General features: G+C 43.5%; 1 protein-coding gene and 1 non-coding gene across 2 annotated transcripts; both read right to left on the bottom strand.

Moving 5' to 3' along the window:
* Window positions 1-2,926: 2,926 nt before the first annotated feature.
* On the bottom strand, window positions 2,927-13,086 carry EIF4G2 (eukaryotic translation initiation factor 4 gamma 2). The gene is made up of 22 exons (XM_066320306.1): window positions 12,935-13,086; window positions 12,296-12,406; window positions 12,100-12,165; window positions 11,558-11,683; window positions 11,098-11,200; window positions 10,287-10,418; window positions 10,128-10,194; window positions 9,893-10,044; window positions 9,319-9,429; window positions 8,709-8,792; window positions 8,516-8,614; window positions 8,194-8,335; window positions 7,943-8,103; window positions 7,397-7,510; window positions 6,498-6,623; window positions 6,164-6,268; window positions 5,862-6,077; window positions 5,318-5,576; window positions 4,913-5,117; window positions 4,260-4,471; window positions 4,031-4,152; window positions 2,927-3,750 (listed from the first exon to the last, which is right to left on the bottom strand). Exons 1-22 carry the CDS (start codon window positions 13,084-13,086, stop codon window positions 3,685-3,687), a joined length of 2,931 nt encoding a protein of 976 aa, XP_066176403.1. The 3' UTR covers window positions 2,927-3,684.
* LOC136363256 (small nucleolar RNA SNORD97) lies at window positions 7,186-7,355 on the bottom strand. The gene has a single exon (XR_010743958.1). It is a non-coding gene; the product is annotated as a small nucleolar RNA SNORD97 (small nucleolar RNA).
* Window positions 13,087-13,817: the final 731 nt, after the last annotated feature.

Below are 13,817 nucleotides of genomic sequence, written 5' to 3'. Positions count from 1 at the left end.
TGAGTGGTGATTGGGAACACCCCTCCCACGAGCTGGGGTTGTTGAGTCCATGCAGGGTTCTTCTACAGGAGAGCTGGAGAGGGACGGCTGACAAGGGCAGGTATTGACAGGATAAGGGGGAATGGCTTCAAACAGTTTACATGAGATAAAAGGAAGACATTCTTTAGCATGAAGGTTGCCCAGAGAACCTCTGGCTGCCCCATCCCTGTAACTGCTTGAGGCCAGGCTTAATGGAACTTTGAGCAAACTGGTCTCTTGGGAGGTGTCCCTGCCTATAACAGGGAGGCTGGAACTGCATGATTTTCCAGGATCCAGTGATGAGAACACATTTCTGGAATTCTCAGAGTTCATAGCTAAGCACCACTGCAGCTTGGACAGATGGTATCCTACCGCTATGAGCAGTGACAAGGCAGCAGTTGTCCAACTGTGACAGTTTAGGAGCAGGTGACAATTCACCATGACAGGTCCTTCTCAAAATCCAACCCACATCTGACAGGCTGAAGGCTCCTGAACAGGAGCTGCAACCTAATTCAGAATTTCAGAGCATCAACGGAGTTGCTGTAGCTGGCAGGAAATATGTGTAATACGCCGTTTCTCCAATGCTCCTGGCACGATAATTATACCCAACACTTAAAAATAATATTAATAAAAGCCATTTGTCATTTACAGTGGTTTAATATTGACTGACTTTACTATGTAGAATTGAATGTCTGTTTACATTTCAAGTACAATGCCACTCATAGTCAACAGGAGTACAGAAGTGAGACCACCCAACAGCCATCCCTGTTCCAGATAAGCCACAAGTTTTGCACTCAAGCACTTAAAAACTTCAGCAGCAGTAAAGATCTTCAAGATGCTACCACCTCTCATCTACAGAGAAACCACTTTGATGTACACACTGCAGTAAGCACCATTTTACACCACTTGGAAGAACCCAGACATGTTCACACTGTATGAGGTTTTTACCAAGTCACGTGATACTAATTCCACCTTGTTGTGGCCTTTTCTACGGTTTACATTCTATTCTGCATTCTCAGTTGTTCTTTCTATAGTTTTCTCTACTGGAGTTCCTAACTCAGTGATCAGTTAGAAACAAGCCAAGCAGCAAAACCTCCATACACAGCTGGATAAGGCTGTGGTAAGGACATGTTAGACTGGGCAAGAATACAAGGCTTAGTTACTGTGTCAAGGAGCCCACAGCCACCAGCTCAGCCTTCTCCAAAACGTGGCAGAAAAGCTTAGCTGCAGGCTCTGGATGTATTCCCAAGTTTTTACTTGCACATCCTTCTACCTTTTCCTCTCATCTCTGGTATAACTTGAGCTGGAAACCACTTTCCTGACTCGTGGTTCCTCCCCATCTTCCTCTGCAGTGCACAGGAGCAAAGTGCACCACATGCCTCACAAAGAGATTACCAGATGAACAGAAAGTTGTTAGGGCGCCACACACCACTAAACCAACCAGCAGTAACAGCAAAGTTTAAGGACAAACGGACAAACTCAGAGAAACAAGACTGTAAGTGAAACAATGGCAAATTTCACTTCACAGCACCTTATCACACAAGTGCAATTCTGGAACAGAATTTTGAATTAATTAGGATTAAGTGAACCCTGTAACTGTACTTGTATTTGTCCATCCTGTTAAATGAGTACTGAACTGCAGAACCTTAGTGCCTATAGCACTCATGCACCTGAGTCTGCACATGGCGTGAGGAGCGGTCTGCACCCCCGTAGTTCTAGCAGGGACTACATCCCTCTACAAATAGGGCCGAGCTTCAGAGGAACATACCACTGAAGGTTCTGGGATGCCCCAGGATGTCAGTGCTCGCACCACTGCCACCCAAGGACTTTCCAGCTCTCAACTGCCACTGAAGTGCAGGTGGAGCATTCCCGTCTCTTAACTGGACCCCACACCAGTATCCTGCTCTCCCTTTAACTGCTGAACACACCCCATTTCTGAAATGTAGCCAACGGTGCCCTGGAATTCTGCTAGAAACTCGGGTTCAATGCCCTTTATGTCATTTGGCTTGTAGAGCACAGTACCTGGATCTCCTAGGCTCCACACTACAGAAGTTCCCAAGGCAGTAGCAGAACTCCCTGACAGACCATGGCTCAGAAACACCCAGGAGAGCAGAGCTGTGACTGAACTTAGGGAGCCCTTCACAGCAAACCATGACCTGCTTTTCCAGCTGCAGCATTACAAGATGCTCCATACTAACTCCAACTCCCCCTTTCCTCAAAGCCTAGTTATCAACTCTACTCCTTTTCTTGGGCTCCACTTCTTCACCTCCTGTGATGCTGAAGAGTTTACAGGCTACAGCACTCAGACCACTGGCAAACAAAGCTGCAGTCCAGGAGCCACTTACCCTTTCGCCATTACAAATACACCACCTTTCAACAAGTTCAGTCTTGAGTATCAACAAGGACAAAAAAACTCACTGGGGACAAGGTTCTAGGAAGTAAGGTATTTTGAGTATTTAATAGATGACATTTCAAGCCTGTACAATGCAACATCATTCAACTCTTTTGTAGGGTTTGGGTTTTTGGGGTTTTTTTGCCAATTTGATTTGAGCAACAGGCAACTAACAGACAGTGCCACTTGATTCAGAAACATGCATGTGGCCTGGGGGAAGCTCAAAGCATTACCAAGTTAAAAGCACATACTCACTGATAAAGCATACACTGGACCACAAGGCAAACCCCTACAATTTCTTCAGCAGAATTCCATCACTTTCCTCCTGTCACAACACATCTGTAGTGTCTCATCTTGTCTGTGACCTTATTCAGAATTCATCTACATATCCAGACAAGGAGTGTAAAAGTAACTTCAGGATGGTTGCAACCTAAGGCAACTCCCACTGATGTTTCCTTTCTTAAGTGAACAAGTCATCAGCCAAAGCTTTTCTACTGGGAGACATTCAGAAACAAGTCAAGTATCACAATGTTTATTGATAGATACAAGTATATAAAATCAGGGCATGAACATGTCTTGATAAATTAAGTAGACTTAATTTCAGTACTGTAAGAGGGACCAATTCAAATTTCTCACCATGTCATGTTTCACACCCACAAAAACCTCTTCCAAAGGGCATTAAACCATCTCTTCAGCCGATCAGTTTTTGTGCAAGTAAACTGTTCCTTTTAAAAAAGACTTGTGCACTTGCCCAGGCTCAAGGATATTAAAACCTAGCACATAAAGCCCATTACTAGAGGTAGAAATACAGGCAAATATACTATTACGGCAACAACCATCGATTACAGTTAAGGATTCTCTGTAACAACCAAATGGATAATCAAATATTGCAACAACTCAAGTATTACACTGAGCAAAGTGCATTTCTACAGTATTCAGTGTTGCTATTCAGTTTCTAACTTAAAAACAGCCTATGATAACTGGCAGCAAAGAAGACCCTTGCAACAGACTGCTTCTGCTCGAGAACTTATGATGTAATTATTGCATGCTGCTAATACACTGTTATCTAAACATTGAAGATACTCTAAAATATTTTTATTGTAGACTATTAAGACATACTACAAAAACCTTTTGCAGAGAATATCCTACTGACATACTTCTGCTTTAAATATTGTGAAACATTACAGCGGAATGAATTTTCGCAGTGGTTAGGTCAAATGCAGTTACATCATAGCAACAGTATGTTTGCACAATTTAAGGCTTTGGCTGGTTCTTTAGTCAGCTTCTTCTTCAGATTCTTCTTCTTCAGCAGTCTCCAGCCAGGTTAACCACTGGTTTACCTGCAGTTACACAAAATGGGTTTAAGGGAGCAGGAATTGTTTCCCCATTAGGTACCTCTGCAGAACACTCATCTTCCCCCCACCCCTCAATTTAAAAAAACCTTTCAGCCACACTTGCACTACACACAGGCCTCTAGTAAATAGGAGACTTAGTTCCTAGTGAAATATTCCATGAAATTCCTAGATATTTACACGTCTTAGACACTTGAAAAGTCTTTTTAAATACTCCAGTGCAGCAGAAATAAAATTCAAGTCTCTATTCTAATGTTACCAGATTTACCTGGAATAAAGCTTTGCCTTTCCCTGGAAACTCTTGAGTAATGTCTTCTTTCCAAGCCAAGAAGGCCTCTTCTTCAATGATCTCCATGTCATAGAAATGAACAAAGAAGCGTAGTAACATGCCTATGAAAGTAAATTTCAACTTGGTTAGCTTTATAACCTTCTCAACAGGTGACTAAATTTTAAGAATGTAGGGACAAGCCAATTCAGTAAGACTTTGACGCACTGACCTTTTGGAAAATTATTGTTGTAGCAGTGCACCTGGAGTGCATATAAAGCACTCACTTGCAGATCAACATGGTCATGGAGGAACTTCTGCATCACTGGCTTGAAGGAAAGAAGCAGCTGTTTTTCCTGCTCAAGCTGCTCTTTAGATGGAGCAGATGAAGAATCTGATTCGTCACCTGGTGGGTTTACTTCACTAGAAATATACTGCAAGAAACTGGACAGGAAAAAACCAAGGTAAGTTCTGTAAACTAAGAGATCAAAACATTTGACATTTCAAGTTCAGATAGCTACCACAACAACTATCCTCCTGCTTGCACCTGCAGTCAGGAGCAAGCAGAGGGACTCATACTGTGGTTGACAGTGCACCACAAAAATCCTTGGTTTGCCCTTGTCACAGCTATACATTTTAGAAAGACACATGGTAGTCTAGACTTCCTCCCAAACACTTCACACTGATGGCAAGCCTGGAGACTTGCTTTTCTTTTTAAATATAATGGGATTTTACTAGAGAAGGCTCACTCAGAACAATCTGTCTCCCCATGTACTGCATCTCGGATTTCTGCAGAGCTACATTTGAGCCTTTAACAGAGTCTCAGTACCTCAGTGGCAACTTAACCAAACAAGCACCTAAAATACATCAAAAACAGCATCTCACCTGGTCATCAATATATTCACAAATCCCTTATCTACATGAAGCTTGGGTGAAATGTTATCTTTAATCCACTTATAGATGGCTTGAGGGGATGGATCCGATTTTATTTGCTTTAGCAGCTCCTTCTCCAGTTTCAGAAGTGGGAACAAGAAGCTAAGCCCCTTCCCTTCCAAGATCTCCAGCATGCGGTCCTTGTTCTGGTCAATTTCTGACAAGGAAATAAAAGACAGGAGCTGTAAGTGATGGTTCAGGGCTCCAGCCATCCCTTAACAAACATAATTCCTAACAATAATGACAGCTAATTCCACCAAGATAACCCTGCATGTTATCTTACTCTGGCATAAACTAGACCAATCATCTTGCTTACTCTAGCATGAAGTGACAGAAGAGCTCTGTGGCAAGTCTTACCTGGTAACATTTTCTGCATATTCACTTTGCTTTGTTGGAACAATTCTGTTAGCCATTCACGGTCTTGTAACTTAGCTAACTGCTGAAGACAGAGCAGGAAGAGAGGGAAATGGGTGCCGCTTTCCAGTGGTTGAGCCAGTTCGGAAATGCTCACCAGGTCTGAAATAATGGCACGGGCTGCAAACTGTGCTAAGTAGGATTTCACCAATGGGATGTCCACCTCCAGTTTGGGGCACTGGTCCAATACATTCAGGAATGCCTAAGAAACAGTACACACACAAGATGAAGTTCTAAAGTACTTCTGTTCCTGTGCAACCTAACACTCATCGTACACTTTCTGTAATCACTTGCAAAGAGGATCCCAGGTTCCAATTGCCCCAATACACCATCCTTCATTGCTTTTTGTGCCCCTTACAGGTTTATGTACTTTTTTTACCTCCTCAAATTAACCAGACTTAAAAAATATTTGCACACTGGCTTTACAGCAGCTAAACATCATGAAGAACCAAGAAACAAGGACTGCAATATTATCAGACCACAGTACCTGCATAAAGTTGTCACTGGTGGCTATTCCCTCCTGCTTGAGCAAGCTGATCAAAGTACTTGCTTTCTCTTTATCCTCATCTGATCTATCTAGGGATTGAAGGATTACTTTGCTCAGCATCTCAGGAATGAAGTGTTTCGGAGCTCTCATTTCTCTCACAGTATTGACAGCATCATTAGCATTTCCATTGTTCAGATACTCAGTCACAACAGCCTCCTAGAGAAGAAAGCAGCACAGTTAAACATTCTTTCTGAAGAGCACACACCTAAAGGCATAAAACTCACTACTGCACACTAACTTACAGTTTGTTTAAGTAGCTCTTCCTTAGAAGGAGGTGGTTTCTTGGTGGTCTTTGCAGGCTTCTCTTGTATAAGTGGTGGATTTGTTTTAAGACCAAGTTGAGGCGGCTGAAAAAAGAGACCAGAATTTGTTTCTTTGTAGCCCATCTTCCCTTATTTAAAGTATTACAATACAAAACGTCAAAAACCAAATTTAGTTTGGTTTCATACATTCTTTTCCCAAGTCATCCTCTGTGCAAACAAAGACTTCTCTCTCCCTTCCCACATTAGAAGTTAAGTTTTCCAATCAGAAACAGGAGAGTATAGCAAACAACATACAGGAATTTTTTGTATTTACCTGTCCCAAAGGCGGTGTCTGAGTGCGTGGTGGTTGAGCACTGGGAGGAATCATAGTTATCTGGGGCTGAAGCTTTGGCACTTGGTTTTTATTTATTAGAAAAGACTGAGCAGGTCTCAGGCTAATCTGTAAACAGTAAGCCAAAGAAAAACAACTGTTTCAAGTATTCTGACCAACAATACACAGCCATGGACTCACTCCAACTGATCTCACTGAAGCATGACTCCATTTCTACAATATTAATGCTCAAATACAGATTAAGCAACATGTGCTCTCAAACTCCCCCAAAAGCAAGTTATTGGCATTTAGTTCAACTGGTATAAAAACCTGGAAATGCTCCTTTTAGATGCAGTATGTTAGAGACCCAAGAAGATAATCAGCATGTTTGCTGATGTATTTTACAGCCAAGATAAAACTCTACCAAATTGCTCAGAAATTGGGATACAGGTCTGGTTAACACTCAAAATCACAATGCAGTTTACCCTGCATTTGAAATTTTGCCTATTAGCCAGTTCTAAACAAAAGAAAACAAAATCATAAAAATAACCTGGTCCAGCACTTCAGGGTTTCTAAAGTTCAGGATTTTCTGAAGTTTTAGTTATATGTATTGTTATCAATAGGATGCATGGGAACTGATGTCAGAGTAGTGTTCTTGGAAGTGTGTGGGAAGGAAGGGACACCCCAAAAATTGCCCTCATATCTCAGTCTTGCTCATAGGACGCTGGATACCCTAAGGAAAGTGAGGGGGGGGTAAAAGGTGAAAGAGGAAGGGACAAAGAAGGAGGAGAATGAGGAGGAGGAGAAAGAGTTCCAGCATTAGTCCTCATAATAACGCGTCTTGCTATAATCATTGGGCAATATTTAGAATAGGCTGTAAATAATGTAGGCATGTCATGTACCTCATCTGCATTAAGCTGTCCTTTCTTAGAAAACCGAGGTGGCATATCCTTCGACTGTCCTTGTTGCTGGGATAAGAGTCCCTGATTCTGGGTATGGTAGAGTTGGCTTTGCCCCTATTTCAGAAAGGGAGATATAGAGAAAGAAGTGCAGATGATGGAGTGGCGTACATCATATGGTAAGTAGTACCAGAGGGACCAGAGGAACAAAGATTCTATTTGCCAGGAAGGGAGAAAGAAGGAGCAGGGGTGGTGGGAGAGTAGCATCTATCCCTAAAAACAGGGCTATCTTTTAAATAAAACACACCGTTCTGACCCACCAAAGCCACATGCACCTTTTCTTGCAGTGATAAAAAATAAAAAAGTGTCCTTCTTGCATCTTTTGTACAAATTAAAAAGTGGTTTAGAATTTTTGTATCAGCTGAGCATCAGTTACCAGAATCAAATCTGAATAGGTCTTTCAACGTAAGCAGACTACAATCCATAACATACGCATCTCAGGAAGTGCTTCTAAACAAACTGAAGTCACTGTGTGAACATCGTCCTTACCTGACTTTTCAGAAAAGATTTGCCTAGGTCTCCAAACTGGGATTGAGCAGAAGGCATGAGGTGACCCCCATGGCCATTGAAGAGTTGGTTTGAACGATGGCGTCCCATGGTGGGTGAGAATCTATCCTGAATAACCCCTGGACCAGTACCAATTCCGCTACCTGGACAGCAAGGAGATAAATGTCAGTTTTGCTTCTTATTCAGCACTGCAGAGCAACAGCCATCCCATCACCCCTGTGGTGTCAGTGTACCTGGCATTTGTCCAAACATATCAGCAAGCCCTCCGAGTGGGTCCCTGTCAAGTTTCATCCTGGGTGGCATAAAGGGTCCCTCCAGAAAGAAGTCGCTTCGCATCCCTTGAGACATAGGAGCAGGAATAAAAACTCCCAGATCCTTTAAAACAAGATTTATAATTTTGGTCAGTCTTAAGTAGTCCCAAGAAAGCCAAGTTCTTAGCCCCCAGCTACAGAAGTCCATCTGGTTTTAACCCTTAAGCCAACTGTCACACCACAAGGAAGCACTCCCAGGTGCACAGCACCAAGCCAGGCTCTGGACCTTACGTGCGACACTCACTTTTACTGCATCTTGACGGATTTGATTGATAGTCTTTGGTCCATTGTCAAGAAAAGCTTTGCGAGGAACCCAGTTGTGTTCTCTCAACTCCACAGTATCCTTGGAACAGAACAGGATATTAGGAAAGGATTCCAGGTAATTTTGGGAAAAAAAAAAAAAAAAAAGGCAGCAGGAAGCCATTTTATCATCATACCTGCAGCAGGAAACGAATCCTTGCTGGCAATTCCTTACTTGACATCAAGGAGCGCATACGGGCAAAGTACTGATCCATTAAGGACTGAGGAAACAAAAGTACAAGTTGGGATAGTTCTACCATTGCCCCGAGTCTTGTTATTCAAGACAAAATAATTCAACAAACTGCACATTCCTGCCATCTCTAGCTCCTTGATGACAATGTTTAAACATCTAATGCATCAAGACATTTGAATCAGAAGTAAGTAACCTAGCCAAAGTTCTGCTTATTTTAAGCTTACACTCCATACTCCCATCTCTAAATCATCTAGCAGTGCTACAAACAGTTCCTGAGGACATCTTTTAAAGCAGTGTTTAGAAAAACAACCGTCTCACTGACACGATTTCCTGATTAACCTAACACTACATCCTGGTGAGATGTTTAAAACTGTTTCAAAGATTGGCTTTTTTTATCAAGCGAGTTAGTCTAGGAGCCATAGTTGGCACTCTTCTCTCTGAAAAATCAAACTTCTGTCTTGCACTCAAATAATGAATTCAAAAGGTTCAGGCAATCAAAAAGTTTTAGCCACATAATTTAATTAGGTTAATGACCGCACTGGATAGGTACATACCTTGGCTTTCGCATGATCTAATCTAGGTCCCACTGTCCTCATTATCTGACAGAGGCACTCCAAATCCTCCCCCATATCTTTGAGTTGAACTCTCTTCTTCTTTTCCAAAAGCTGAAAAATTAAAGAGGAAATTTAGGATTTAATAATTTTATAAATGACAATCCATAATAGGCAACTAACTTTGTACACTGACACATACAAAAACATTGTTTAGTTCTGAAAGCAAATGGTCTTAAATTAAATTTTAAGGACTGTCTATTTTTAAGTGTGTGTATTTTGAAGCACCTATGGCACACTTCTGTCTAGGCCAAACTTCATTTCCCTTGGAGACAATTCCTATGGCTTTGAACAAAGCCGATTTTACTTCTCTAATCGTGCCAAAAGATAACAGTAGGAGACAAGTAATCATCAGGAAATATTTTTGTGACATTTCATTATTTAAAGTATCACATAAATGCGGTATTTTGTGGCTCCTGCTCTAAGACTCCCAAAGCACAATCAACATTTGTGTATTTTTTTTTTTAGTTTTTAAGTTCTGTTTTGCTCCTAGCCCCCACCCAATCTGAATACTCACTGTTTTGATGCACTTATGAAGGATAGATTCATGAATAAGATCAAGCTTGCCAAGTTCTCCAATGAATTTGATGTTCCCCAGCATCTTGATCTTGGCAATGGCTCTCTGTTCCTCCTCCTCGGGGAGGAGGGGACCATCATGCTTATCATAGACTGGAAAACAAAGAAGCCTGTTTTACACGGCTGTGGGAAAAGATGACAAATAGATTCTGTATTAGAGCGGTTTTAAAACTTACTATCAACATTTCTGGTTCGGTTTTCAAATTCATCTTGAAGTTTAGATATTAGGAGGCGTCTGAATGTCTACGGAAAGAGGAAAAAAAAACAATTAAGCTAATCAGGGCAGCTACAAAGGCATGCAAAATCTACCACTCCAGATTGAGAGATGCACTCACTGTGCTTTGCTTCTGTCCTGGATGACTCTCTGCTGATGGGCCATCAAAGTTGGGTGCATCTTCTGCCAGTCGCAGACATAGTTGAGCGTACAGCGAGCTATACTTGGGCTCTTCAAGGGCTTTGTCTACGATCTACAGACATTCAGGTTGAGTAAGGCAGCAGGCAGCAGCAGGGTGCAAAATGTTATTAGTAAAGTGACTGGATTGGACAGAATGAATTATTACCACTCTCATCTAGAACATCCTGTTTTCTGCTAAATCAAACAAAGCAACAGTGTAGTCCAACACCAGTCTTAATGCTGAAGCCAAGGACAAAAGCCACTGTGTGCCACTGAAGAGCCTCCATAACTCTTGGCCAACAAAACCCAAGTTTATTATCCCAATACCTAAGTTGGTATCACCAATCTGATCTTGTTTAAAAAAAAATTGATGTAACAGTTACATCAGCATCCCAAGAAGTCACCAGTGGCAGCCTTTCCAAAACCAAGGAGCTTGCTCCCCAGGAAAAGAAGAGGAGGCAGCCAAGCTAGTAAGAGCTAATGAGCATCTCAGATTATTTAAAAAACCACAGAATCCCCAATCCTGCTCAGTGATCATGGAGACTTCTACATCAGAAACTTGAAGCAATAAACCGACTTCCTCCCCACAGCAGAGCATTTTTTTACACAGAAAGCAGGGGTAGGAGGTGGTGTTTGATAATCCAAATACATAAAAGCATTATTCATGCTACTTCCGTATCCCATCAGAATCCACCAACCCCCTGCTTTTTAGCATGCAAGGAAATTAGTTATAAGAAATGCAACTAGCTTACCAGCAGTATGACCCCTTTAAGGATGAGCTTAGATTCTACACCCACATTGAGGAGCTCAAGGCATAGCTTGTCAAACTTTTCAGGAGTAAGCTTATTTAGTATGCTAAAGAGAAACAAAAACCAAAAACACAAAATGCAGATGTTGTAAGCACACTTCGAGTCACTCTACACTAATTGTTTTACTTTTTAAGTCTATTAAAAATTGCAAAGCACAATTTTCCATTTAACTGGATTTTGAGACTTTCAGGCTGTGAAGCATCATTGAAAACAAACCTGCTCACAATAATTACTTCAAGTGTTTTCTGCTGCTACATTATCAGGTTGGTTCCTTGCTAAAAGGACACATCCCCCCCACCACCACTCAATGCTCGTATCTTCCTTTACTCCAGCCATTTCTTAGGTACACATTGCTAATGAAACCAGTAAGGAAAGAAGTAACTTCGTGAAGAACATAACTTACCCTCTTACTTTCCTGAAGATTGCATCATGTCGTTCTTTGTCGTTTGCGGAGTCGTCATCTCGTCTAGTGCTTCGTGAAGGAATCCATTTCTGAGCGTTTTGCCCTGGGGTTTTCCCCAGGAACTCGCTGCAGAAGTTTGAAGAATATGGTTGTTAAAACAGAAACAAGTGATTGAAAGAACTGCCCTTTTAACCTTTCAGTGTTGCCATACTCAAACCAATTCCATTACTTGCTTTGTTAAGAACATACAATTGCCTCTACCGACACCATCTGCTGCACAGGAAAGCACTCACTCAACAATAATCCCTGGCACCCAAAAAAACTCTCCCCATTTTCTAAGGTAAATACACGAACAAGCCCATGCACCTCCTATCGACCATGAGGTACGCTTTAAAGGGCACAGACTGGAAAACATTTAAAGGTCTTTAATTCAGTAGGTATTTCTGGAACAACTTGAAAGCTAGCCTATTTTCAGTTCTATATTCACTATCAAGCATGCCGTGACTTGGAAATCACGCAAATCAAAGAGCAAGATGACATACCTGTTGCTGGCAGTCTTGGGATAGTGCTGAGGTGCACCCCTACCACCTCCTCCGCCTGAAGAAGCACTGTTAAAAACAACAATGGAATCCTGTGTAAGTCCAAACATCTCCATTTTGGTATAACCATTACACTAACTTAAGATCTCTGCAAAGAAGATTTTCCATTGCTACTACTCATCAAACAAACAACAAGTACCTGAAACGAGAAGCACCCCCTTCTGCAATCGCACTCTCCACTTTGGCGGCTTGACAACGAAGAATCTTCAAAAGAATAAAATTAAATTGACGGGGTAGGGAAAAACAAAACCTAGAAAGACAAACCAAGCATTCATATTATACTTGCTTACGATCAGTCGTAATGTCTTATTTTAAAAAATACAAATGTTTGATCGAGAATGAGAACCCTCCAACTGAACTTTACAGAAAGCAAGAAAACTTTCATTCATGCAATACTTGGAACAGTCACAGAAAAGCCGATTTCATCATTAGAGCCATGTTTTCCAGCGGTGGGGGGGTGAGGGGAAGGAGACAAGGAAATCACGGACTGAGCAAAACCGTCAAGTTTACCCAAAAGCCAAGAGTACTCGCAGAAAAGAACGAAAGTACTCTTTTCTGATTATACAGCACAAAGAGCCCTTTATTAACGTGATTTAGAAACTATGATTCATAACGGCACGACAAAGCAGCCAAATTCTGAAGTGAAAAGCATCAGGCAACAAATCGCACGCTTAACGGAGTAAAAGGCGTATATTCTGCATCCAAATGGCGTACTAAGCTACCAAATAATAAAAAGGTACCGTCCACTTCAACTTTCAGCTTGCAGAAAGAACCTCACTGCACCGGCCACGTAGCAGAAAGGCAAGCTCGGGGACAGAAACGCCTGGGGAAGGGAAGCCTGAAAGCGTCCCGGATGCGCTCGGAGCCCTCCCAGAGCCGAGGGCGGCGAGTGTCCCCCGCCCGCCCGGGCACGAGGAGCGGGGACAACATGGCGGCGGCGAACAAAAGGCTCGTCCGCGGAGGGCGCCCCCCGCAGGCGCCGCGCGGCGCCGCCGCCCCCCCGCCCCGCCCGGCGGGCGCCGCCCGCTGCCCGCGCCCGCCCGGCTCTTTGTTCTCCGCCAGGGCGCCGGGCGGGAGCCGCTCCCCCGCACCACGGCGGCCGCCCCGGGAGGAACGAGGCGGAGGCGGGCGGCATCGCCCCGCACCGCGGCGCCCGGGCCCCCTAAACAGGAAACGTGGGCGAGGACGCCGCCGGCTAACGCCCGCTCCTCGCTCCCGCGATGGGAAGGCAATTAACAGTAGTAAAAACATAATTAGAAAATTCTCCCGTCACCTCCCCACCAACACCGTGGATCCTCAGACCGCAGCCCGCTATGCACCGCGGCTACTCCCTCTAAGGGAAACCTGGGGGACAGTGCGGGAGCCCGCAGATCGCGGCCAGACCACCATACTGCAGCCGACCCGAGGAAACTAAAGGCATGGCCGGTAGGACAGGAACTGCCCGTTCCCGTCTCTCTCGCTCTAACCTGAAAGGCGGCCACTCAGCCTCCTCTCCGCACCTGGCGGGGGCTGCCGAGCTCCTCCACCTCTTCGCTCAGCGGCGGCGGAGCTCGCACAGCCGGCAGCGGGAGCGGCCGCCGGCCCGGGCCGCCATTTTGTGCGGGAGAAACAGAGAAGCAACTGACAAGAAAATGGCGGCCGCCCCGGGCAGCCGCCATTTT

Source organism: Sylvia atricapilla, chromosome 6 (genome assembly GCF_009819655.1).
Source record: "Sylvia atricapilla isolate bSylAtr1 chromosome 6, bSylAtr1.pri, whole genome shotgun sequence".
NCBI lineage: Eukaryota > Metazoa > Chordata > Aves > Passeriformes > Sylviidae > Sylvia > Sylvia atricapilla.
This window is presented reverse-complemented; position numbering and strand designations above follow the sequence as displayed.